The 27,533-nt window shown below is 33.5% G+C and overlaps 2 protein-coding genes and 1 long non-coding RNA gene across 3 annotated transcripts in view; all 3 read left to right on the top strand.

The window, feature by feature from the left end:
- Nucleotides 1-23,084, top strand: part of LOC144564489 (phospholipase D delta-like) — a 39,628-nt gene extending 16,544 nt beyond the window's left edge. The window contains exons 3-6 of the mRNA XM_078314086.1: nucleotides 21,444-21,716; nucleotides 21,851-22,168; nucleotides 22,397-22,513; nucleotides 22,749-23,084. Coding sequence (XP_078170212.1) covers nucleotides 21,444-21,716; nucleotides 21,851-22,168; nucleotides 22,397-22,513; nucleotides 22,749-23,084 — 1,044 coding nt within the window. The remainder of the gene's footprint in view (nucleotides 1-21,443; nucleotides 21,717-21,850; nucleotides 22,169-22,396; nucleotides 22,514-22,748) is intronic.
- Nucleotides 6,682-15,564, top strand: LOC144564729 (putative disease resistance RPP8-like protein 2). The gene is made up of 4 exons (XM_078314327.1): nucleotides 6,682-6,841; nucleotides 10,906-11,585; nucleotides 11,685-12,449; nucleotides 14,160-15,564. The coding sequence occupies exons 2-4, from the start codon at nucleotides 10,942-10,944 to the stop codon at nucleotides 15,409-15,411; spliced, it is 2,661 nt and encodes an 886-aa protein (XP_078170453.1). The 5' UTR covers nucleotides 6,682-6,841; nucleotides 10,906-10,941; the 3' UTR covers nucleotides 15,412-15,564.
- A 1,073-nt stretch (nucleotides 23,085-24,157) lies between the features above and the next one.
- LOC144563942 (uncharacterized) lies at nucleotides 24,158-27,245 on the top strand. The gene is made up of 4 exons (XR_013514501.1): nucleotides 24,158-24,543; nucleotides 25,153-25,342; nucleotides 25,648-25,763; nucleotides 25,989-27,245. It is a non-coding gene; the product is annotated as an uncharacterized LOC144563942 (long non-coding RNA).
- Nucleotides 27,246-27,533: the final 288 nt, after the last annotated feature.

Below are 27,533 nucleotides of genomic sequence, written 5' to 3'. Positions count from 1 at the left end.
TCGACCCGACATTGCATACGCTATGAGCGTAGTGAGCAAATATATGCACGACCTTAGAGTTCCACATCATGAGGCCGTGTATCAGATCCTGAGGTATCTCAAGAGTTGTCCAGGAAAAGGTGTGCTATTCAGTAAGAATGGGCACACTAGGATTGAAGTATATACAGATGCTGATTGGGCAGGGTGTCTTGATGATAGGAAGTCAACTTCAGGCTACTGTTCATTTGTTGGGGGTAATATGGTTTCTTGGCGAAGAAAGAAGCAGAATGTGGTAGCAAGGTCCACTGCAGAGGCTGAGTATAGAGCTATGGCCCAAGGTGTGAGTGAAGGGTTGTGGTTACGAAGATTGTTATCGGAGTTGGGGTTGTTGGAGAACAAACCCATAATGTTGTACTGTGACAACAAGGCGGCTATAAACATAGCAAACAACCCAGTACAACATGATAGAACTAAACATGTGGAGATTGACCGACACTTTATCAAGGATAAACTTGACGAGAGCATAATATGTATGCCTTTCGTTCGAACCAAGTAGCAAATCGCTGATATCTTCACAAAAGGGTTGAGTGTCACGGAGTTCTCCAATGTAATAGGCAAGATGAGCATGATCAATATCTATGCATCATCTTGAGGGAGAGTGTTGAATGTTGTATAGTTAGATAAGGGTATTTAGGTAAAAGTGTGAATATAATAGTTATAGGGACTAAAGTGTAAGATTGTGTGTGTATATGTAGACAGACCTAAATCAGTGAAAACTTCTAACAGTTTAGAAATCACCGTAACCTTTAAAAGCTGACCACTGTTCAATATATATTCCACCAGTATCAGTATGGATATTGGTACCTTGTCTGGTAGTGGTACTGTACCAGTGATATAAAATTTCCTTGTTTTTTCATTTATTGCTTGACAGTAACTCCAAATCCAGCTGTAATCCTTAGTTAATCATATTTCTCTCTACATATTGTTAGGTAAAAGATAACGACTTGTTCGGTGCGCAATTGATTGGTATTGCTACAGTACCAGTTGAAAAGGTCATGACAGGAGAAGTAATTGAACCGGTCAAATCTGGTCAAAGTAGCCCAGAGCTGCACATATCATTGCAATATAAGTCGGTAGACACGAATTGTTTGTAGGGAAACGGCGTTGGAGCGGGTCCAAACTATTCAGGTGTGCCCAATGCGTACTTCCCGTTAAGAAAAGGCGGTAAGGTAATGGCAATTAAAACATGTAAACCTGAGAATATATTTATTATACTTGTATAATTATAAGGCCATACTCAGATTGAAGGTTACATTATATAGCATATACTTGATCAAACTCGTGGATTCTGATTTGTAGGTAACCTTGTACCAAGATGCTCATGTGATGGATGACACATTGCCTGAGATAGAGTTAGATGGGGGCAAAATATATGCGCAAAATAAATGTTGGGAGGATATTTGCCATGCCATACTAGAAGCACACCATTTGATATATGTGGTAGGGTGGTCTGTTTACCACCCGGTGAAATTAGTGCGTGAACCGACACGCCCATTGCCGAATGGAGGTGACTTGACTCTAGGAGACATGTTGAAATTTAAGACACAAGAGGGGGTAAGGGTGGTGTTGCTGATTTGGGACGATAAGACCTCGCATGATAAATTTTATCTCAAAACGGTACATCTAACTAATCTTTTCTTCATGTAAGAATATCAGATTTGGCTTTGTTCCTCCTAACATTTTAGGGAATCAAATCCTTATTTTATTGACTGTACATATGTTTGGTGCATATGCAATTGATAATTCAATTTCAAGTTTTCAACGCTTGTTGAGTATATTATATATATGATAATTTGAAAAATTGAAGAGATATACGAGAATAATTTTGCTTTTGTTTATTTTCTTACCACAATGTTTAACAATGTAGAATGCCATAATTTGGCTGGAGGGATTGACCTCGACTCCCTGCGCAGTGGATGCGGTGGATGCGTTGTCCAAATAAAAAATAAAAAATTTGATTTGTACAAATAATTCCAATACAATTTGTAAAAATAAAAAGTAAAAATTGGTTGGTCCGGATCAGAATAGTATTAGTCCCACAATTTAAAGGGAAGTTGAACAAAACTCTTTATATATAGATTAGTCCACTAACATTTGTTTGCTCAGAGAATGAGAGAAAAGTGATATATAGGCCATATCCACGTAATTAAAGACAAAAAAAAAAAAAAAAGATTGGGAAAAAAACAATTGAGTCGGACATAACAATTTATTTTTTTTTCCATAATTTATGCCTTTGGTGGGAAATATAGGAAAAAATGAAGAAAAAATTTTGGCTGAAAAATGACCTGCCGAACAGGTCAAGGACCCAATCCTATTTAATTCCCACTCATCCCAAGACCTCCAAGCAGGACCTACAAGAGTATCTAAGAGCACCCGCCAAGGCATTTAAAAAATAAAAATGGAGGATTATTTGGTGAATGTAACTGAATTATGGAGTAGAGAACTGTTCCTGAATTAAGTTTTTTTTTTAATGTTACTTAATGGAGCAGACGTTGAAAGTAGAAGCTGGTAATTACCTTCCTTTTCAATTTTATCTTACTTTAATTGTATTTTTGGTGAATGTATTCAATGCTGGAACCAACTATACTGTCTATACAGCATCTGGCATATGGTATTGATTATACTGCGCTTTTGATTATAAAAGTTGGCATGATGGATTCGATCTACATTATACAATTGAATGTCCTCGATCGGTTTTAGTTATTTTGTTTGCGTATTCTTTTTTTTAACCTACGTACGTACAAAAAAAAAAAAAATTGAAAATAGCTAGTAACGTTATTTTGTTTGCCAATTATTATCGAATAATTTTGTATTGCTCTGTTTGGTGTTTCGTATTATGAGCCTGATATCTTTGATATCTTGTGGAGAATAATTAGTTGGGCCCAGGCCCACCCTCCATTATTTTTGCTATCATAGTCTGTCATAATATTTTGAATAGAGAAACGTAGAGGTGCTATCAGGTCGGGTCGGGTCGGGTCCGGGTACTATTATATTTGGACCCGGATCCAAAAAATGTTTGGGTCCAAATTTCGATCCATATATTTATTTGTTTCAAATCGGGTCGGGTCCAGATCCGGATACCTATCTACCCGTAGATATTTCGGGTCTAGTCTTTCGGTTCCGGGTAGATAGATACCCGTAACTTGTTTGTGGATTATCGGGTCCGGTTCGGATACGGGGCGGTTCCGGATCCAAAGCGGATATAGGTCACAACTCCAAAGTATTTGAGAAATTATTTACATTTAAATATAATTATAATTTCTTAAACATCTCATATAATAAATCATTACAATATAAATTAAAAACTACTGCAAAATAAAAATTATACTATTAATCATGTTTATAAATAATAAAATATATTATGCTACATAGCAAAATAAAAATAATAACTCTAAATTATTTGTTGGTTGTTGGTTGTTTGGAGTACTCATGGTGTAACAAAAAATATTGAATTTAGTTTTTTGTTAATAGCTTTTGAATTCAGGAGGATGGAAGAGATATAATTTTTAGAAAGTAAAATATTAGAGATAATGATTTTCTTTTCTATAATTCAAAAAAATCTATGAATTGAATGTAATAGAAGAAAAAAGGTATAAAATAAGCTGGTTATGGAAGAATAAATTTGACAATCATGTGTCATGTGTCACATGTGTATAATATAGAACAAAAATTAAAGGGCGTAATTAAAGGGCGTAATTAAAGGGCTAGTTAACGATGTAATTAAAGGGTAGTGTAAAACAGTAGCATAAATTTGGTTAAGTTTTATCAAATTATAGCTCAGCTGAAATATATTATCTAACACAAAAACTTGTTGCAGAGTTATTAATATATATTTTATCGGGTATTTATACGGGTATTGGGTCGGGTCCGGTTATGGGTCGGATAATTAAATGATACCCATATCCTACCCATTACAGTATCGGTTCCGGTTCGGATCCGGGTCGGATATTAAATTATTAATTTTGTACCCATACCCATAATTTAATCGGTTATATTTTTTAAACCATACCCTATCCAAATTAATCGGATCCGGGTCTGTTCCGGGTCGGATCCGGTTCGGTTCCGGATCGGATCCGGGTAATCGGGTAAAAGTAGCACCTCTAGAGAAACGTAAGAAAATTGTGGCAATGAGTTTCTATTAGAGATAGACTCGGCAAATTAAGTCTAGTCATGCTGAATAGGACGTAGATATTATTGATAATACTAACACTTTAATTTCATTTTTCAATAATTCAGATTTTCTTATGTAGTTATCTAATGGAGCAAAATAATATATATCTTATTTAAAGGCTGAGCTTGTACAACATCAAAGCATTTTACCCAAGAATAATAATAAACAGATGTTCAAAATTCAAAGCATATGAAGAAATAAACTCACAGAGGTGTGCTATCATTGATTAAATTAATAAACGTATTTTTGTGAAGTGCTATAGTTTTTTTTTATTAAAACAATGCAAATTAAATCAGACAGACGGTGTAAAGGCATGGAAACGGTGTGCTATCATAGTCGACTGTCATAAAATTTTGAATAGAGAAATGTAAGAAAATTGTGGCAATGAGTTGCTATCAGACACAGACTCGACAAATTAAGTTAAGTCATGTTGAATAGGACGTAGATATTATTTATATAATACTAACACTTTTCATCTTTGAATAATTCAGATTTTCTTTTGTAGTCACAACAAGAATGAAACTTTTTTCACAAGGATAAAAAAGTGACTTTTTTGCAACGGACTACTCTTATTATTCAGCTTTTTCTTTTTGCGATAGACAACCGTCATAAATGCGCTTTTTCTCTCGCAAAAAGTGTCTACTTTGCTGTAGTGAGTTATCTAATGGAGCAAAATAAATGAACTACATACTGCTAGCTAGCTTAGTTCCTTCTGTTCATATCTAAATTCCATAAACTCCCTCATTGAGTAACAAAAATATAATTAAAAAGAAACCTAGCTACCAATTGATCGAATTACAAAAAAAAAATATAAGAAACCTACCAATCGCCCTCAATCCATTCGCCAATAAATTTCTTACTGTTCACACGGTCCAAGGAATGGTTGTTTGGCTGAATTAAGAGGGATTCAAGCTAAAGGAACCCTAAGGAGGACGTCCTCGATAGTTTTACTTATGTTGTTTGCATATTCATTGTTTTCACCTATATGTACGTACAATTTTTTTTTGAAAATAGTAACGTTATTTTGTTTGCCAATTATTATCGAATAATTTTGTATTGCTCTGTTTGGTGTTCCGTATTATGAGCCTGATATCTTTGAAATCTTGTGGAAAATTAGTTGGGCCCACCCTCCATTTATTTTGGTATCTTTCTCAACTTTAAATGCAAAAATACTTTGGATTTTTTTTTTCAAGTTGTTGTTTTTATTTTTATTTTTAAAGTAAAGTCCATGGAAACTATACAAATGTTTGACACAACTACTTTTAATGGTTGTATACAGAAGTTTAAATGCGTGATACTATATAATCAACATTAATTAGAGGTTTAAATGTTTGAACATAGTAGTTTCAATTGTAACATTAGAAATTTAAATGGTTATAGAATGAAGTTTTTAAATTTGAAAATTTAAAGTGTTCATGGGGCTTTACTTAAAAAAAAATCAAAATGACTCAAAAGTATTTTTTCATGAATCTCATTTGAAAAGAAAATATAGTAGAAAACATTTGTATTTTTAGATTTATAAAATTAAAGACGGATCTTCAGAAAAAAAAAAAGAACAAGAATGATCAGAAAAAATAAGAAAAAAGTATGGTAAAAAAAAAATATATATTTTATTTTTGGCTTGAAAATAAAAGTAGTTAGGAGTTAAAACTACATAGATTTAGAATTTAAATATTTGCAGATAGAGGTTTAAATGCTTGCAAATAGCATTGTAAAATGTTATAAATATAACTTTAAACTAGTTGAATGACGCACTTGGGTATGATGGCTCGGGAGGCTATAATATTTATCTTAAACTTACGTATATTTTTATAAAAAAATTGAAAATAAATAAAATAAAAGTAAATTTTTGAAATGTTTTTGGATAAGAAATGGAGAAGTGGAGAATTACAATAATGTTTAGATCCAGACGATTTAATCATAATCCAGACCAATCCAATCTGAAATAAAATACATGAGATCGTTTTAATATTCGTTTGAGTTTTGATCATAAAGTCAAGATCTAAACATAAATATATTTTTTTACTTATAGAGTGATATGATGAATTCGGCAAATGCACAGTCTGCACTTGACTTGGTAGCTTTTGCGAAGCTTTTAAAAAAATATTTAAAGAAGTGGTTAATTAGATAATGATTTATTTAAATATTTTTCAAAGTAAGTATTTCTGATATTTTATATTTACTGAAATATAGTTGATTACGGAGGATTATTTTACAAAATTAATTGTAAAATGCAGCGTTTCTGTTAATTGATTTTTAATTTCTTTTTAAATAAAGCGTAACAATTTTTTATTACCTTTCAACTTAAGTATATATTTTTTTAAAAACTTTTATTTAGAAGTACAGCTTTAAAGGTATTGTCCGCTATGTGTACACGTGGCTTTCCCACTGTCAGCAAAGGCTCATCTTAAAGTAGTGGTCCACAGTGCTGTTATGGGTTAGAAATGTGAAGAAAAGACAAAAGTCTATGCCGAGTCAATGTTATGTTTAATTTAATCTACTTGTAGTTGGCACCCACTATCAATTATCAAGAGAGAGAGAGAGAGATCTGAATCAGAGAGAGAATACACAGAAGGGGGAGCACAAAGGGGTCGTGAGAAAAATAACAGGAGCAGGCATCGATTTGTTCTCGTAAGTATTTGCGACTTTAAATTTTATTGATAAATTTATTAACATCAAGAGTGAGAGGGAATCGTTTCTGGTTTATCCGTGTGAAACTTCAATCCCTTGCAAATTGCTTTGGTTTAATTAGTTTCCTGTTTTCTTATGTTTCTTTGATCCAGTGTTGTAAATAACGGTATGCAAATATTGGACGAACAAAATACCGTCAAGTGATTAATCAGAAATAATTGGAAATAATTGGTCATAATAAAAAATAATTGGCCAATTAATTGAAAAAATCTATGACGGTTTGGTTACTGCCAACGACTAATCAGCCGATTAATCAGTTTAAACGGACATTTTTTACAACACTGGTTTGATCAATGAAGTTGCTGACAATTAGATGCTATTAACTCATTTTTTAACAATGTTTGTTTTCGAAATATTTAAATTTTGTCTGACAAAAATGTACTTTTCATTTATTAAACATTATCTCAATGTGTGAGTAATATCAATTATATTTTTTACTTATCAAATAATTAAATATTATAATACAAACAACATATATCATTCTGTATGCACTTTCAAACTCTTGATCCAACTGGAATAAAGAATGAATTGAGACAAAAAGTTCTAGATAAAAAAGAAAGAGGAGAGAGAAAAGCTCACCGACCAAATTTGAATAAACTTACATAACATTTCGTTGGGTCTCCAAGTCCAAGCGATGCTTTTTTATTTGATGATTGATTGATTGAAAGAGGAGAGAATTTTCTCCAGTAATACACACAAAGCACGAGACCTTATATTTAGGTGGAAGCAGTGTTATCAGAACCGGACCGGACCGGATGGTTCAACCGGAATAAACTGGACCCGGTTACCTGTCCGGTTCGGTTCTTTAGTTAGATCGCTTCAGAGAATGAACCGCTTGTAAATGGTTAAACCGCCCGATTTTTTGTAAACAATCGCTGATTTAAACCAGCGTAAAACCCGGTTCAAAACAGATTCTTGTAAATCTCCTTCTACTCGTCCGATATCGTTTGTTTATTTTCTCCTTTCTCAAATCTCTTCTCCTGCGATTGCAATTTCTTCCCTATTCATCGGTGGTAAATGAAATCTCCTTCTACAAGTGATGATGGGTACCACAACGTTTGGTACAGTGCATCCTTGAAACGATACCAGTTGTGGCTCAATCTCGTTTTTCTAGACCTCTTTTGAATCCGAATCACAAAAGAAGCTACTAGGATCAAGAAATATAAGTAACTTAATGAAATTTTTGAGTTAATTTTATTGAATAGATCCATGCATATAAGGTGTTTGATGAAATGCTCAAACCAAAGAGCATTTTGGTCTAGTTCCCTACTAAAGCTTGCTGGTAAAGAAAACCAGAAACTCAACTGTTTTTGAAGTTATATAAGTTCTAAAATAAGTACCAAACTGATTTGAGAACTTGATAGCAGATTGGATAGAGATAAGGGCAATGAAGGTGTTGGTTTGGTAAATTTGGATGAGAAATAAAAAATAAGTACTTCATGGAAAAAAAATCTGTCATGTGATAGTCTATTGAGTAGTGATCGGTCATCGATTCATCGGATGAATAGCTAGACAAATTTAAATATAAATTTGGTTTCCCTAGTGTGCTGTCAAATGAAAAATATCTTCTTATAAATAAATAACACCAAAAGCACGGAATACTCTCAAGAATAACAATGATTTTCATACCCTGGTATTGGTCCCTCATAGTTCAACCCTGACCAATTAAGTACATATATAGATGTACAAGCTGATTTCAAGAACTATACAGGCAGACACTGTACCAAGTACCAACCAGTGTATTGAGGTACAGGAATATAATTGATACCTGATAATCCACAACTACTTTAGAATAATAAGTTATATATGTTTTAAGAAACCAGCGGTTGAACCGATTGACTCACCGGTCCGACCAGTGAACCATTGACCCGAAGCTTTACCGGGTCGACGTCCGGTCCGGTTCTGATAACATTGGGTGGAAGCATTTCCGTATTGGTATTATTTCTTGATCCGTATCTTGTACTTACCTAGTTATTTGTTACAAATTATTTTATTCGGTATTTTATCTTTACACACGTTATAGTTATCAGATAATGAAATGATAGCAAGTAAATAACGAAATAATATTAATATAATAATTATTTTTATTATTTACTAAATAAAATATTGAAACACATTCATTATACACTTATAGACGTTATTATTGAAATTTTTTGAAATTTATTTACGTGTTTTAATGAATAATTAAGTGAATAGTTAAGCGAATATCAAACGTCAAAGCATTTGAAGAAATAAACTTACATAGATATGATTCCTATTTATTACTCACAAAATTTTTCAGTCATTTAATTAATTTGACCGACCTATTAATTGCCATACCTAGGTAATTGTATATTTAATTGTGGTCTATTATTTACAGAGCATGTACTTCATTGTAAAAATGTTTTAAAATTAGTTGTAAATTTGGATGACAGATAATTGAGGTCTATTATTTATAAGTCATGTACTTAGACCATGATCTGGAATGGTTTGGAAAATCAGCTGATTCCGAGGTGACTTGATCAAGTCGGATCGGAATCGGCCGGAGACTAAGTCGATTTTTGCCGAGTTGACTTGATTGTGCGAGTTATGTGTAAACAAAACGATAAAATTGATGATGAATCGAAACAATCGGCCAAATTTCCTCTATTTCTCTTTCGTTTAGAGTCAAATTAAACTGTTTTGATAGTTAAATCGAACCAATGTATTTTTCCATGGATGTCGAAGAGAATTGGGGGAAAATAGATGCGACTCAGAGAAGAGAAGAAGCTTTAAAGGATTGTAAAATGTTAGATAGGCATGGTGTACATGAGGTGTACTGTTATATTTTGACAATATAATTGTTTCACAGTAGACTATGTTCATATCATCTCTTATATATAAATGATTCAAACGAATTGTTGTAAATTTGTAATGTTATAATGAATAGAGACAAGGGTGTCTGTGTACAGTTGTTGACACTCGACTGTTTTTTTTTTTTGACTAAATTAAGGGATGGGAGTATGGGATTAACCTAAAAATTCGATTGTTATGAAAATATAAAAGTTGAAATTAAAAAGAAGTATTTCTCCTGTAAATATTAATTAGTTTATTATTATTTTATTTAAGATAAAATAAGTTTTATTTATTTAAGTAATATCAGCACAAATTTGATTGTTATCATATTAATGTCTTTATTATTTGAATCAGTACAATAATATCCTATTTTTATTTCAATACACAGAAAAACGAGATGATTCAGCTAGGTCGTAGAGCTTTTGACAATATAAAAAAAAAAATTTAGTTATAATGCTTGTATTATATTATATTAGTGGACTATTTGAGTGTAATATTTTATCTTAACATAATTTTTTGGACAAATTACTTTTTTATCATTTTTTTCTATTTTTATATTACAAAATAAGCTTTTGCTAAAAAAAATCCGAATTTTTGATCCGATTCAGCCAATTTCGGCCGATTTATCCGATTCCGAATCAACAGTCAAGTGACTGATTCCGATTCCTATTCCACAACCATATTCTGGTGTGATTTTTTTTTTTGAGAAAAAATGATATTGATAAACGTACATATTGTCCATTAATTGCATAATTGTAATAATAAAAAAGTTGTTTATTTTCGGATAAAATCGATCAGTTTGGTCATCAAATCACACCGTTTGTTAACCGAAGTATTATATTATTGGATAAACAAAAATTCATATCGAACAAGATGTGTGTTCATCCTATAAATCCTTAGTCCTAACAAGAGATAGAATAATTATTTATATTTGAGAAATCTTATAAACGCGCGTGTCGCTGTTAGCAAAAGACCCACTAATTAATAGCTCATTCGCTCTCTCTAGCTGTCTGTTAATTAGTATGATGTTGAGGTAGTACCATATTGTTGGAGCCTTACAAGTTAACCAGTATATACAGTTCCAAATCTTACCAGTAATACACGGCCAAGAATTTAATGGTTGTTTTTTTTCCTCTTATTTGTCAAAACACTATTCTTACTCGAATTTATTGGTACAATTGTTCACCTAGTTTGCACGGCCAAGAATAGACGAAGCAACTTGAAAGATGGCCGAAGGGATAGTTACTTTTGTTTTGGAGAACTTGTCGGATGATGTTGTTAAAGAGGTTCTACAAATACAAGGCGTCGGCAAGCAAGTGGAAACATTGAGTCGTGAGCTTAGTCGGATTAAATCTTTTCTCAAGGATGCCGACATGATGCAGACCTTAAATGAGAGGCAGAAAAATTGGGTCAATGAAGTTAGAGATGTTGCTTACGACATAGAAGATGTTATTGACAATGCCCATTTCTTGAAGGTTCCCGAAAACCCTTCGAAAGAGCTCCCGAGAGGAAGTTCTCGAATTGTTGGTGCAGCTAAAAGGATGTGGGGCAAGCGCAAAAGGCTCCCAGCTTTGCACAACCTTGGTAGTGAGATGAATGAGATCCTGGCACGAATTCAGGATATCATACAAAGTAGAGAGAACTATGAAATAACCTTTTCGGGTGAAGGGAGTGGTGAGCGGCCAAAGATACCGGTCAGGCCAATTATAGTACCTGACATTGATGATCCTTATGTTGTCGGCTTCGATCCTCACAGGGACGACATTGTAAAGCAGTTACTTTCCACAAGCACTAAAAGGCGTGCTATCATCTCAATTGTGGGACCTGGTGGGCTCGGAAAAACCACTCTCGCTCGGAAAGTCTACAATAGGTAAATATGATTATATGAAGCAATTGTGTCAATAATTGATTAATCATATGTTATTTCAATCTCTCAAAAACTGATGACCATCTACTTCTTTTTCTACAGCAATGATGTTAAGAGACTGTTTGATGTTCACATATGGGTAGCTATCTCTCAGGAGTTCAATCTAATGGATATTTTGAGAAAGATAATAGAGCAAGTCAAGCCTCTCCTTCCAAACGACCTAGAAGGGGGAGAACAACATTTACCGACAAAGCTTTACCAAAAACTTAATGGTAAGAAGTACCTTCTTGTCTTAGATGATATATGGACAAGTGATCTATGGACTCAAATTGGTGGGGTGCTACCTGATGAGATTGGAAGTGGAGTAATCATAACTACTAGAATCCAAAACATTATCGGTGATGCTGAACCATATAAACTTCCCTATTTAACTGAGAAAGCAAGCTTAGAGCTTTTGCTGAAAAAGGCTCTGCCTAATCGAGATTTGAGTAGAGAGTACCCTGAAGATCTGTATGAGCTTGGAGAACAATTTGTGAAAAAATGTGGTGGATTACCCCTTGCATTGGTGGTTTTGGGAGGTTTTTTATTAAAAAGACTTGCCAATTATGCTGCTTGGAGTAAAATGTTGCACACTATGAACTGGGGAACTGATGGGAGAGAATGTACTGAGATCATAGCCACCAGCTACAATGATTTGCCATTTGTTTTGAAGTCATGTTTTATGTACCTAGCGGTTTTCCCTGAAGACCATGAAATCGATGTTGAAATATTATTTCAATTGTGGGTTGCTGAAAGGCTCATACCAGTAGAAGAATCCAGAACATTGGAGGATACTGCTGAGATCTTCTTAGAGGATCTAGTGCAAAGGTATACTTTCATAGTTCAACATTCTTTTACAGATTCATCTAGATACGGTTGATTATTTTTTATTTATCTATATTTTTTGTGTGATAAGATATCTTACTTTTAAAATTAAATTGGGTCTTTCACAATAAATTCATACTATTGACTAGAGGCTTAAACTCGGGCAGGGGTAGGGCGGGCCGGGTATACCCAGGTAGGGGCACAGGTAGAGGTCGGGCACGGGTATCACGGGTAGACGGGCATCTCGGGTCGGGTATCTCGGGTATTTTTTTCAAAAATCGTGCCCTGCCCTTTCTATACCCGTGCCCGTTGTACCTTTGAGGGGCAGGGCGGTCCGGTCCGGTTTATTTTTTTTTCTATTTTTTTTCTGTTTTTTTTTTCTGTTTTTTTTTTCTGTTTTTTTTTCTGATTTTTTTTTAATTTTTTTAATTTTTAAATTAAAGTGGAGGGAAGGGGGAATTTTGAATTTTAATTTTTAAATTAAAGTGGGTCGGGTATAGGGGCAGGGCACGGGTACGGGTACAGGGGTACGCGGGTACAGGTATGGTCGGGTACGGGTATGGTCAGTCCGGGTAGGGTCGAGTATTTGCCAAAATAATCTTGACCAGCCCGGTTTTTGCCCGTACCCGTGTACCCATTTACTCGACCTATATCCGGGCTCGGGCACGGGTACCCCAGGCATAGGGCACGGGCGGGCAGGGCAGGGGCAGCCCTAGGCAGGCAAAATTAATACACTACTCTTGACTAACATTTTTCGTATAGATTAAGTATACTATTTAGTTTAAAACAAACATGCCTAAAATGTTTCTTTGTTGCATTTATCAGATAACATAATGTTGTGTTATGTATTTAAGGATAGGTTTATACATCTTAGTTTTAATTTGAAAAATACAGGGAGTAAAATAATAGTGGTGTAGGTTACATCAATATTTGTTGCAATAAAATGGTATTTATTGGGAGGCCTCGTTGCACCCTTAATTAGGTAATCCTTTTGTGCTAATTAAAAATAATCTCTATAATAACTATAAGTTGTTAAAAAATAAAAAAATAAAAAATTAGTCTCGACAACATGAATATTGGCAATTATTTTCTTTGTTTGGATTGCTTGTTTCAGTACATGATTGCTCATTTTGGTAAATGTACTTAATATGATTGGTTAGCTCACTCATTGGGGTGTCGATGATACCCTTTTATTCGTTTACTTGACCTATATCGTATTCGATAAGGTTGGTATGAGTAAGATTCTTTTTCCTTAGCTTATCGGATATGGATATGGGTAAAAAAAAATTTTTGTTAACTTATTAGATAAGGGTATGGTAAGAGCTATTTCACATCTAATATTTAATGGATAAGGTTTATGAGTAAACAAATTTCAAATAGGCATGGGTATAAAAATGTGTCCAACTGACGTGTACCATACACATTGAAACCCCTACTCATTTGAGTACTCATTTGTTACTCAGTAGCTAGTTTTACATATTATCCTACGTTTTACAAAACTTGAATCTTAGATTTAATAAGCTAATTATTGTCTTTTTTTTATACCTTTTATTTACCGTACAACAGTAACAATGACTGCTTTTTGTTTCTCAACATTTCTTTTCAGTTTACGATATGCACATTTAGTGTTTTGCGAAATATATATATATAGTTCTACATAGACCTTCTATAACCCAAAGAACTTCGTTTAATTTTTTAATTTCTTTTCAATAGAAGCTTGGTTCAAGTATCAAGGAGATCTCACGTTGGTTCCATCACAAGTTGTCGTATACATGATCTCCTTCGTGAAGTTGCCATCCAAAAGGCCAAGGAAGATAACTTTGTCACAATTTGCTCGAAACCTCCTGACAATTGGATGAGCGTCGCCAAGGCACGCCGTGTGGCAGTGCATTACTCGGGTTGCGATGAATTGATGAAACATGCAAATCCAAATCTCCGTTCTTTGTTGTGCTTTGACAAGCCATTGCCAAATTGCTCTCAGCAAAGGCTGCTTAAGGTGTTGAGTGACATGCATGGGTATCGTTCTGATAACCCAATTAACTTTGAGTGTTTTCATGGACTGACTCATTTAAGGTATTGCAAGCTTGTTGGGACAAGTTTCAGTCACACAACATTTTTTCAGTCGTTCATCAACGGTCTGAAATTTGTGGAGACCCTTGATTTCGGACGTCTAACTGAGGTTGGCGAGTTACCTGAATGCATATGGAATGCGAAAACACTTCGGCATGTGGAGCTACCGAGGCATACTTCAGGACCCTCATCCTCTGCCGACTTAAAAACTCTGCAAACACTCTCGGGTGTGAAGAGCCGAGAGTCATGGAATGCACAGTTACCTAAACTACCAAATCTGCGCAGTTTAGATATCGAAGTGAAGAGCTCGTTTTCGTGGGATTTATTTGCCAAGTTGCTTGAGACACTGAAGCATCTAACCTCTCTTCAGTTACGTGGCAATCAAGTGCCACTAGAAATAGTCAACATGCAAAGATTTCCATTTTACCAACATTTACAATCTCTGTTTCTACTTGATATGTCCCCATCCGTTAAAAACAAGCTGTCGCTTCAGGTTGGCATGTTTCCCATCCACATCACAGAGCTTATACTCAACAGTCTCCAGTTCAATGTTGATCCACTACCAGTGCTAGAGAAGCTATGCAACCTCAGGCGGCTCTGGTTGGCCGGACAAGAGAATCAAAAGATGAGCTGTTCAGCTGGAGGCTTCAAACAGCTACATGAGTTGGAGTTTATCAGGCTAGGCAATCTAGAAGAATTGGAGATAAAGTCAGGTGCCATGCCCCTACTTAAGGGAGTGACACTAACTTCGTGTGACAAGCTGGAGATGCCTCTCGGGCTTCAGTACCTGTCCAACCTCAAAGAACTCAAGGTAATAGACTGCAGGAAATTAAAAGAGCATGCAGATGAGATCCGCGATATCTGCAAACATGTTCCCTCCAAATTGATCATTTAATTTAATTTATTTTGGAGGTTTTCTTTCCGTACTGCTATCATTTTATTTTCCTTTTAATGTATTTGTTGTTTACTTTTATTCTGGACTTGTTGAATATGCTTTCAAAATGTAAGATTTATGTTTCCAATGATTTTTTTTCGGTACTGTGTTCTAGATATGTATTTCAAAGGCAAGAGACAAAAAGCTATTACGAAAACAAATTAAAGACTAGTTGTGTTAATTTGAACATATTCTAGATATGTATCATGGTGGTAATTGTAATGATTTGCTTCTAACTGCCGAGATTTTTTATTCTATTAAATATAAAATTATACTTCTAGAAAAAAACTAATATTAGAGGAAAATCCGGAATTTAGGAGTGCTCAATTTTAAATGCTGCCGTAAAATCTTCTAGTTGGGAAAAAGAAAAGAAAATTTCCAAAAATTTTATTAATATCCAAACAAAATAAAGAATTTAAAAAACTGCAAATTTTTATTTCGAAATCTACCCAAACTGTAAATTCTTTTTGCCGTATTAGGCCTACTTTCTGCAATAAAAAATTTGCAGTTTTTTTTTTAAAGTCCCTTACCACAAAAATTATTTGCGATTTTATCTTCTTCTTTTTTAATAGAAAAAATTATAATTTATTTATTTTTTATATTGAAATATTAAAAATATTTAATATATTTCTTCGAAAATAGATGGAATATTATATAACACAATATTTAATATATTAATAACACAATATTCCATCTATTTTCAAAGAAATATATTTAATATTTTTAATATTTCAATATATAAAATAAATAAATTATAAATTTTCTATTTAAAAAAGAAGAAGACAAAACCGCGAATAATTTTTGCAGAAAAAAAGTTTTGAAAAAAAAGACAAAACTGCAAATAATTTTTGCGGAAAGTGAGTTTTGGAAAAAACATACAAAATTTTTTTGCGGTTTGGAATTCCAAAACCACAAAAAAAATTGTGGTTTGGGTAGATTTCGAAATAACTCGAAAAGTGGGATAGTTTTTTAAATTCTTTATTTTTTTTGGATATTAATAAAAATTTCGGAGAAAAATTAGTGGCCGCTATATGGAAGTCTCGTCCATTTTTCAGTATCAGAATTTCAAATTTCAGCTATTATATATGTCGAAATTTGTTTAATATTTTTTTTAAAGTTTGGATTTAAAATTTATATTCATTAAATTAAAATGATAATTGTAAGTTTGTATCGTACGTCAAACTTTAATGTATATATATTTCTAAATATTATTCAAACCAAAAAATTAAATCTATCAATTATTTAGAAAAATTTATGTATTATATATATAAAGCTTGGCTACTCTTCTTACATAAGAATGCTTATAAGTCATTTTTTATGTTTTCAAAGTCCAAACAATCGATCTAAAGCGCTCAACATGTTCTTCATATCAGATTTGCTTGGAGACCAAATTTTACATTTTTAAAATTTTTTTGGAACTTTATGTTTTCCATATTAGATCATGTAATATTGTATATATTATGACAAAAATTATGTTATTTATCATTATAAAAAAAATATATAATTCCGATTTGTATCCATCTAATATCCAATATGTATCCGTATCTAAAAAATAAAAGAGGATACCGATATGGTTTTACCATGCACTATCCGATCCGTTTACACCCCTAAGTTACGGTTCACTTATCCAATGAAGGAAGAGATGGAACTGGGCTTTTGGGGCCTGATTTGGACGGTTTCATGCCTGGCCCGGTTGCAAAGAAACAGAAACCTGATATCCAAGACGAGGTTCATGTAAAACTGATGAGCAATGAAGAAACCAGTTTTCTTGTTTGATTGTTATCTTTGGTATTCTGATTTCAGTATTCAGTTTCTTTTTCCTTTGATTTCATTGATGAAATGTTTATTTTCTGTATAGGGGGTTGGGTATTGTGATTGTATAACAACTGATGTTTCGTTCTATTTCTTTCATCATTTGTCAATTGTCAATTTTTTATCCATGAGTGCGCTTATCTCTGATCGGTGGATCATTTGTACTACTCTATTTGGTGTTTCGTACGTATTCTTTGAGTTTGATTTTGTGTGAAAAAAATTAGGTGCGACCAGCAGCAAACCGCATTATTGTTGGTTCTTTTCTTCATGTTTTCTTTTTCTTTTTCTATTTCTATTTCATTAGGTGATAAAAGTTAGGTGAGCCCATGCCCATCAGGATGTGGAAATCTCAAAAATTTTGTCTTAAAAGCAAAATTAGGTGGGCCCACCACAGTAATTCTATACTTAATATGATTGAGTAATTTTTGGGAAATTACTTGTTGATATTCTGTTTGGACATGTGAGGACAATTTATTTCATGCCTTGTTACCTGTAAACATACACCAAATTATTGTTTTTTCTTTTGTTCTCAAGGATAGACGTTGTGCTGGAAAAGAACACCAAACATTTAGATTATTCCAGAAAGAACCCTAGGAAAGTGGGTATTTCATATTTCATACCCAATCAGAAGCTGCAGGCATGCTACCATTGCTAAGTGCCCAAGAAACTTATAGGTAATTTTGCAATTTTTCCCCTCAGATTTTTTTTTTTGAAAACGAGGTAGTGACTACCTCAGATTTTATTATCGGTCCCAAAAGCTTCAACAATTGCGATTTCATACCTCACGAGTGAATAGTAACCCTACAATCTCTTCTTTTGCGAATCTAACCGTTGAATTGTTTCGAGATGTGTGCACATAAAAGTTCTGAAAAAAGTTGCTTTGAGATTCGTTCTCCAGAAAATAGACCGTTGGATTCGGAAAAGGAGGGATTGTACGGTTACTATTCACTCATGAGAATTGTAGCAGTTATATTTCCCTCCTCATATGTCAGTTTGGTATACTAATTAGAGCTCCTTTGCTGAGTGCTGAAATTAAATTCAAAGAAATTGTGAAGAAACTTTTGCAATATCGATGTTTATTGTGTTTCCCACAAAAATTTGAAGAAAAAATGAGAACAATAATTTGGTACTTTTCATCATTAACATACATGATTTTCAGTTGTATAATTCCGTGTAGCGAGTGGGTATTGTGTTTGTGTTATAACTGATGTTTTGTTGCTCTATTTCTTACATCATCATTTGTCAGTTGCTTTATTTTATGTTTCCTTTTCTTTTTCATCATTTTGAGTTTTTCTTTTTCATTTTTTTTATTCTGATAACTGTCCCAAAAAACTCACTCCTTAAACAATCTGAGCATTGTTGCTCATTTCAAGATTCCGGTCTTAGTTTTGGATTATTGTGTAAAATCTGAGCATTGTTACTCATTCCAGATTGAGGGAGTCTCTGAAATTGCTGAGACAGCGACTTAGGATGAGTAGATTTGATCAATTTAAAGTTGGTGGGAAAAAATAAAATAATGAAAGAAATGTAATTTTGACTTTCTATGCTAGCTAGATGAAAAGAAGAGGTAATTTTAGAAAAGAAATTTTTGTAGTTTGATAATCTTAATTAGTGGTAAATAAGATTTTTTTAAATAATTTAACCAGAATTAATATGAAATTTACTACATAAGGATAAATAAGAAATAGTTGCAAGAGCTGAAAGGTGAATAAGATAAATAAGAAATAGAAAAATATTCCTAATATTTAATGTGCGATTTCATAACTAAGACAAAATATATAGAGGATACACAATTTAAAAATGTACCTGACAAATTAAATTACACTGGTCATTAATAAATTACAAACATAATTGCATTGTTTTTACAGTTAAACTTTCCTGTAATTCAGGTCTGATGTCTTGGATAAGTAAAAATAGAAAAAGAGAAGATTAAAAAATGCCTTTTTATAATTTTTTAAATATTCCATTTTTGGAGTCTATAAATTTTTATTGCTCCAGGTGCAAACAAAAAGTTCATCGACTCATGCTGGCAGATTATGCAGGGATGGTCTTTTAACCTCAAGAAAATAACAGTAAGAACAGAAAATAAATAAAAAAAATTATCATCCCATCTTAATTTTTCAATTTTCTCTGCAAGTCAGCACTCCTTTATTGAAGGTGATTGATTTAAACCCATTTTCTTTTTACACTTTCCAATTTCATCTTTTATTTTGTAGATTTTTTTTCTTGCTTAATATTATGTCCGATGAGCAATGAAGAAACCAGTTTTCTTGTTTGATTGTTATATCTGGTATTCTGATTTCAGCTATCAGTTTTGTTTTCCTTTGATATTATTGATCAAATGTCCTAATACTTTATTTGGAAAAAAATAAGTTTTCATTTAATTATTAAGAGACTCATCCAGAATATTTTTGTAACTTCTGGTCCAATTCGGCAAATGAAGAACTTTGATTTCTAATTAAGATATTGTTTTTCATTAAAATGTTCTTACCGGACAGGTAATATATATTTGATCGGATGGTTACGCCATGTTCTTGAGTAAACACATTTTTAACTTCCTTTTAGGTATCTTCATTGCTGGCTATGTACAGTTAAACTTTCCTGTAATTCAGGTCTGATGTCTTGGATAAGTAAAAATAGAAAAAGAGAAGATTAAAAAATGCCTTTATAGAATTTTTTTAAATATTCCATTTTTGGGGTCTATAATTTTTTATTGCTCCAGGCGCAAACAAAAAGTTCATCGACTCATGCTGGCAGATTATGCAGGGATGGTCTTTTAACCTCAAGAAAATAACAGTAAGAACAGAAAAAAAAAAATATCATCCCAACTTAATTATTCAATTTTCTCTGCAAGTCAGCACTCCTTTAATGAAGGTGATTGATTTAAACCCATTTTCCTTTTGCACTTCCAATTTCTTCTATATTATTGGTCTTATTTTCCAGAATTTTTTTTCTTGTTTAATCTTATATATGTTCGGAAACTAATGAGTGATGAAGAAACCAGTTTGATTGTTATATCTGGTATTCTGATTTCAGCTATCAGTTTTGTTTTCCTTTGATTTCGTTCATCCAATTCAGCAAATGAAAAACTTTAATTTCTAATTAAGATTTTTTTTTTCATTAAAAGTGAGCCTAAGTAGTATGCCTTTTTAAAATGAAAGATTATGATTTACTCTTTCTTTTATTGAAAAAAGAAAAGAAAATTGCTCTAATACATCATGTTTTTACCAGACGGGTCATATGTATTTGATCGGATGATTACGCCATGTTATTGAGTAAACACATTTTGAACTTCCTTTCAGGTATCTTCATTGCTGGCTATGCAGAGTTAATGCAATCTTCAGTCCCTAACCCCATAACCAGCAAAAAAATTATAAAAAGCTGCAATTAAAAATCTCTATCATTAGTATCTTCCGTACAATTTAACAACAAAGTTCTGACACCATGTCGACCGATTTAATGAATGAAATCCAAGAATCTGACAAGACCCCAGACAACCACACCCCATGTCCCAGTACCGAAACTTTTACAGATGCCAGTACAAGCTCAAAAATTTGTACAGTTACTTACATTAAGGTCTTGCATGGTGACCTCGACATATGGATTCATGAAGCACGGTCCCTACCAAACATGGATATAATGTCAGAGAGGATGAGGCGGTGCTTTTCCGGATGCAAGCCCCCTTGCATGAAACCTATGAAAGAAGCGAGGTGGGGTCCACAATATTATTACCAGTGACGCATATGTATCTGTTTGCTTATCAGGTGCAACTGTAGCACAGACCCGAGTTATACCCAACTCCGAGAACCCGAAATGGGAGGAGCATTTTGTTGTTAATGTGGCGCATCCCACTGCTACGGTTGAATTTCAGGTAAAGAATTAAAGCACTGGTACAAATATTTGCATGCATTAAATTAACTAGAATCAGTCGGTTTTTGTTGTTCCTGTAATAAATAAAAATCAACTACAGAAAGATAAAGTAACCACCGAAAGCAAAATAGAAAGCTGACCACTGTTCAATATATATTCCACCAGTATCAGTATGGATATTGGTACCTTGTCTGGTAGTGGTACTGTACCAGTGAGATAAAATTTCCTTGTTTTTTCATTTATTGCTTGACACTAACTCCAAATCCAGCTGTAATCCTTAGTTAATCATATTTCTCTCTACATATTGTTAGGTAAAAGATAACGACTTGTTCGGTGCGCAATTGATTGGTATTGCCTCAGTACCAGTTGAAAAGGTCATGACAGGAGAAGTAATAAAAAGTTGGTTTCCCCTGGTGAATCAGTCGGGTGAACCGGTCAAATCTGGTCAAAGTAGCCCAGAGCTGCACATATCATTGCAATATAAGTCGGTAGACATGAATTGTTTGTACGGAAACGGCGTTGGAGCTGGTCCAAACTATTCGGGTGTGCCCAATGCATACTTCCCGTTAAGAAAAGGCGGTAAGGTAATGGCAATTAAAACATGTAAACCTGAGAATATATTTATTATACTTGTATAATTATGAGGCCATATATACCCAGATTGAAGGTTACATTATATAGCATATACTTGATCAAACTTGTGGATTCTGATTTGTAGGTAACCTTGTACCAAGATGCTCATGTGATGGATGACACATTGCCTAAGATAGAGTTAGATGGGTGCAAAATATATGCTCAAAATAAATGTTGGGAGGATATTTGCCATGCCATACTAGAAGCACACCATTTGATATATGTGGTAGGGTGGTCTGTTTACCACCCGGTGAAATTAGTGCGTGAAACGAGACGCCCATTGCCGAATGGAGGTGACTTGACTCTAGGAGAGATGTTGAAATTTAAGACACAGGAGGGAGTAAGAGTGGTGTTGCTGATTTGGGATGATAAAACCTCGCATGATAAATTTTATCTCAAAACGGTACACTTAGCTAATCTTTTCTTCATGTAAGAATATCAGATTTGGCTTTGTTCCTCTTAACATTTTAGGGAATCAAATCCTTATTTTATTGACTGTAAAGTATACTTCAATTTCAACGCATGTTGAGTATATTATATATATATATATGATAATTTGAAAAATTGAAGAGATATACGCGAATAATTTTGGTTTTATTTTATTTTCTTTCCACAATTTTTAACAATGTAGAATGGCATAATGCATACGCTTGATGAAGAAACAAGGAAATTTTTCAAGCATTCAAGTGTGCATTGTGTGTTGGCACCAAGATATGCTAGCACAAAACTTAGCATTTTCAAACAACATGTGAGCCCCCAGATCATATCCTTACATGAGAGATGTGCTAATTAAATTATTAAATTATATCATAAACTACATGTGAAACATTATGTTATCATATAAGTGAAATTCTTAAATAAAGCAACGGTGCAGTGAGAAATCCCCAATGACAAAGAATTAACGTGAAAAGAAAGCCTCAGTATTAATTTTGTTTATTATTATTCATATTTAGGAAGTAAAATTTTTTTTTTTTTAGTTTCAGGTAGTGGGTACTCTATTCACACACCATCAGAAGTGTGTGATTGTCGACACACCTGCTGGTGGAAACAACCGTAAAGTAACCGCTTTTATTGGAGGTCTCGACATGTGTGATGGACGATACGACACACCAGAGCACAAGCTTTTTAAAGATCTCAACACGGTTTTCAAAAGCGACTTCCACAACCCCACATTAACTGTACAACCCTTCTCTCATCCCTTGATCGAAATTTCTATAGAAATAAAATATCATGACGGGTTTGTAAAGAATTATCCTGCTTTACTTATAAATCACCACAAAATTCCTTACCTGTATTTTTGCAAGGAGGCCATAACTTAGTTGGAATATTTAAAATGATATCACCTTATGTTATTTACAACTTCAATATTGTTATACTACTATGATGTTTTCTTAATTAACAGAATATTATTATACCTCTGAGGTAAGGATCCCAGTACTCCAGTATAGTAAGATGGTTTGGAAAATCGGCCGATTCCGAGTTGGAACGGAATCGGCCGGAGACGATCCGAATTTTCCCGAGTTAACTCGGGTATATATGTTATATACAGAAAATTGATAAAATTGAAGCGAAATCGAAAAAATTGATCAAATTTTCACTCATTCTCTTCTTTTTAGAGAAAAAATACATTGTTTCGGTGATTCAATCGGGCCAATTTTGGATTTTTTTTGCAATGACAGTAGAAACGATTTGGGGAAATCGCGTCTCAGAACAAATAAGAAGATAGGTTAAATCCTTAAATATATTATATAGACTTGGTGTATGAATGTTGTACTGTTTTATTTTGAAAATATAATGTATTTCACAGTGAAACATGTCCTGTCCGATTATAAAAATGGAGCGGAATCAGCCGATGCTGAATGTCAAAATGTCGTATCGAGGCATTGAGCAATAAATGCTGTCTTATTTAATACCACATTGATTATTCTATTAAATACACAGAAATTTATTTTATTATTATTATTTTTATTTGATTAAAGTAAACGGTGCAATGGTGCATATAATTGTTGACAATAGTAATTTTATTTATTTATTTTATAAATTAAGTTTTATTTTATTTTATTTTCACTTAAGCAAAATACAATATTTTCTTTGAAGGTAAATTAATGAATACAAAATAAATATGAAAATTTAAAAGATAATAAATAAATATTAATTTTCTTTTATTATTTTATGGACGTCTATTTAATTTTTAAATTATCAATATATTAATTTTGGATGGGATGTTACTGTTCATTCTACAGTAACACCCATCTTAATCACCCTCCGATACGCGATCAATGGCTCCTGCTGATTTACCAAGGGTTCGGCGTTCTCTCAAGTCTCAACCGATATGCAGCCTCAATGAGTCTCAAAAAAAAAAAAAACAAATTTGCTGTCTTCTCTCAACCCCGCCACCTATCCATCCCCTCATCATGCTCTTCACCCTGTAAAATTTCTCCTCTTCAGACGGAAACCCATTTCCCTTCGCTCCAAAACAACTCCCCGACTACCCATTTCCTTCCGACGTAAAGCTGTTCCGCTTCCTCCATCGCTATCTGCTTCCACTTCTCATTGCAAAATCTTAAAGGTCCTATTTTCTTTCTTCCCATCCCATCTCTAGAACTTTCCTCCCCTCCTCTTTTCGCTACCGGAATGTAAAAAATCCTTCACCCCCGACATCCAACACATCTCTCTCATCTGTTCGCATATTTCTTCTTCTGTACACCGAACGACACAATCATTCAATCCTCCTACACCGTGCAACAGCATCGTTCACGCTCTCTCCCTAAACCGAAGGTATTGAGGTTTTGTTAATTCGGCAATTGATTGCTTTACTAATTTAGCGTTTGCGGTTTTTTCCTAACTCTCTCTCTTTCACTTTAAGTCCATGCGAGATTTTGTTGATTTTGCAATTAATTACTCACCAATTTTGGGTTTAGGTTTGTCTTATCTTGTCAGAAAAATTGGGATTGGAACCTCTAAAATTAAATTGCAGAGGTGCAATGTCATGATATGATAGCAAACCAAAGAATTGGAACCATATGTTTCTTTTTCCTGTTTTGTTTGTCAGAGCAATAAAGTCTGATAATAGAAGAAAAAAATGGAATTGCTCTGACTTATGGATCTTCTTTCAATCTCATGAGATATCTCAATCTTTATATGAGGGTAATTTTGGAATTGATGTTACTGGAAGGACAAATCATATTACTGGTACAAAGATTTTAGAATCATATTACTGGTAGGTGAAATCATGTAACCGGAACAGAAGTTGTTTAGAATTGATATAAATGCCCTGCAGGCATCAATGTTTCAAAAAAAGGGAAAAAAAATCTGATGCCCAATTTTTAACAATTTTTTTATTATTTATTCAAAATCTAAATTCCAATTGGCCATCTGTGCATGTAGGAGGCTTTGCCTGTTTTCCTCATCTGATTTAGGGTTTAGGTTATTCAGCGATATCTCAGCAGGCTCACAATTTCCAGTAGCGATATCTCAGAATCTAGGTGCGTGGGTGCTGGATCTGTGGGGTCCACTTTTGCCGTGCTACAAGAGTATGATGTCGTAATTGTTAGGCCCATCATTCAATCCGCCTGAGGTTGTGATTTTGTTTTTTTAGATTCTTTTAGTCCTTTTTATTTATAAATCAGATAATTAATGCGTTTTAATGAAAGCAATCTTCACTGTCTTCTGACGGATGCCAATCTATAATTACCTTTATGTGAAAATTCACTATTATCTATCATCTTTGATCTTAACATCTTCTACAATGGTCTCTATACATCAGTCAGTTAAGTTTGCAATCAATGTACGTTTTTCATTCAAACTGCACATATATACACATAGCTTTCATACAGTAATTAATGTCTTCAGATTTTACAGATGACTATATCCTTTTTGCAGAGATATAGATGATAGGATTATACTTTAATTGCAGAGGGTAATTTGTTGATATTATATATTCTCAACTTCTCAATGGTAATGTCAACAGTAAAAGGCAAGCGCAATCTGAAAGCAAAGTTAGTAATTTCTTACTGTGTTTAAATATTTTTTTAGTTTACTTCTATAATTCATTTAGTAATCTTAGTTATCATATTTGTAAGCTTCATTGCCTTGCACATAAAATTGACTGGGAGAAGACTGACAATTTTTAAAATTTTGTTTTTGGTTAAGCATGTGACCTACTACATATGCCTTCAATCACCTATAGTTGATTAAAGGATGCGCGTGTGCTGCATGTGCAGATATTTGCTGATTTTACAATGGGAAAGAACCTTACTGTCTCAAGCGGTGCCTCAAATGCAAATGAAGTAAGAGGTCACAATAATGATTCAAATTTGATTTCGTCTTTACTTGGCCTCTCTAAGGAAAGAGCTAAACCTGACATCTCTGACAACCGCCATTTAGTCAGCTTGCTTGGTTTGTTTTTCATTTGTTTTATATTCTTCTGGTTATGGTATATATTTTAGATCATTATTTTACTGTACATTCATGGTTATCTTTGGTACATTCATGGTTATCTTTGGATGGTGTCAGTGACAATCAATGTCCACTCACACTGAAACATGGTCCCCAATACTGAGTCGAGGGCTTGCTGTCCTAACCAGAAGCTAACAATTATATTGGGCAATTAGGATGTTGAACTTTTATTTTTCAGCTAATTACGGTCTAATTGAATCTAAATTAAAAAAAAATCCAATTGATATTCAATTAAGAAACATATACATATTATGAAAACCGGTACCGGCTTTTAATCTCTTCCTGTTGATGGTAGAAAAGTCTTTCATTTATGCTATAGTGTTGAATTAATTATATATGGCCCCATATATCCTTTAATTGTGTTCAGGAGGCAGTTGCTGTGACAGCTGCCATTTGGAGGAAATTCTTCTTGAGATGGAAATAGATGCATGTTTCTTCAATTCAATCGCTTTTTAATTTTTAGTTTTGGATTTATCCTTTTCCTTTTTGGTGTGAAACGTTAACAAATGTACAATTTTATTTTATTTTTTATATCTTGCTTCATTGGTTAAAATCTTCGACTGGCAGTACTAGCTATGAATCATAAACCACTACATAATACTGGGTTGCAAGTGCTGGCCTAGGAAAGTTATTTGGAACTCAATTTTATGATTTGTGCCGGTGATGATTTGGCCATCATTTCATCTACTATTTGTGTGCTTCTATGTTTATTTAATTTTTTTTCTAGGTGGGCTTTATTTTCTTCTATAAATGCAGGATCTACTGATTTGCTTTCAACAATCCTCAAAATTCAGATCCAAGATTCGAGATCGATTGCTTAGGCGAAGTGAACACAATCTACGAGAATGACATGGAATTGATGATCAAAATTTATCATTCTTTTGCAAAGTAAAGCATTGTTTTTTGTTTTCATTTAGCAATATTGTTAGGTCTTAAGGTTAAGCTCATCTCATGGAGGAGTGTACCATGAGATAAATTGTCTGATTTGATATTATATACAATAGTGTTTTGCCCAATTTCAATTCCAATACAAAAAAAATATGTGCTACAATAATCACAACAAAAGCAGCGAATACATTGTCCCCCTTTACACAAACACGCACTCAAAAACAGTTGTGGCAACGCCGCAACAAATTCATCAAGATGCAGTGAATGACAATTGCTGCGTTGCTCAAAAACAGTTGCGGCAACGCCGCAACCAAGCACCTAGTTAGATATTAATTTTATAAGTAATACACTGTAAATTTGATTGTTATCCTTCCAAATTTAATTATTATTAGTATTTGAGTGGGCTATTTGATAAATTTAGC

The sequence above is a fragment of the Carex rostrata genome, chromosome 13, assembly GCF_964058835.1.
Source record: "Carex rostrata chromosome 13, lpCarRost1.2, whole genome shotgun sequence".
NCBI lineage: Eukaryota > Viridiplantae > Streptophyta > Magnoliopsida > Poales > Cyperaceae > Carex > Carex rostrata.
The sequence above is the reverse complement of the archived record's forward strand: the minus strand, read 5'-3'. Positions and strand labels throughout refer to the sequence as shown.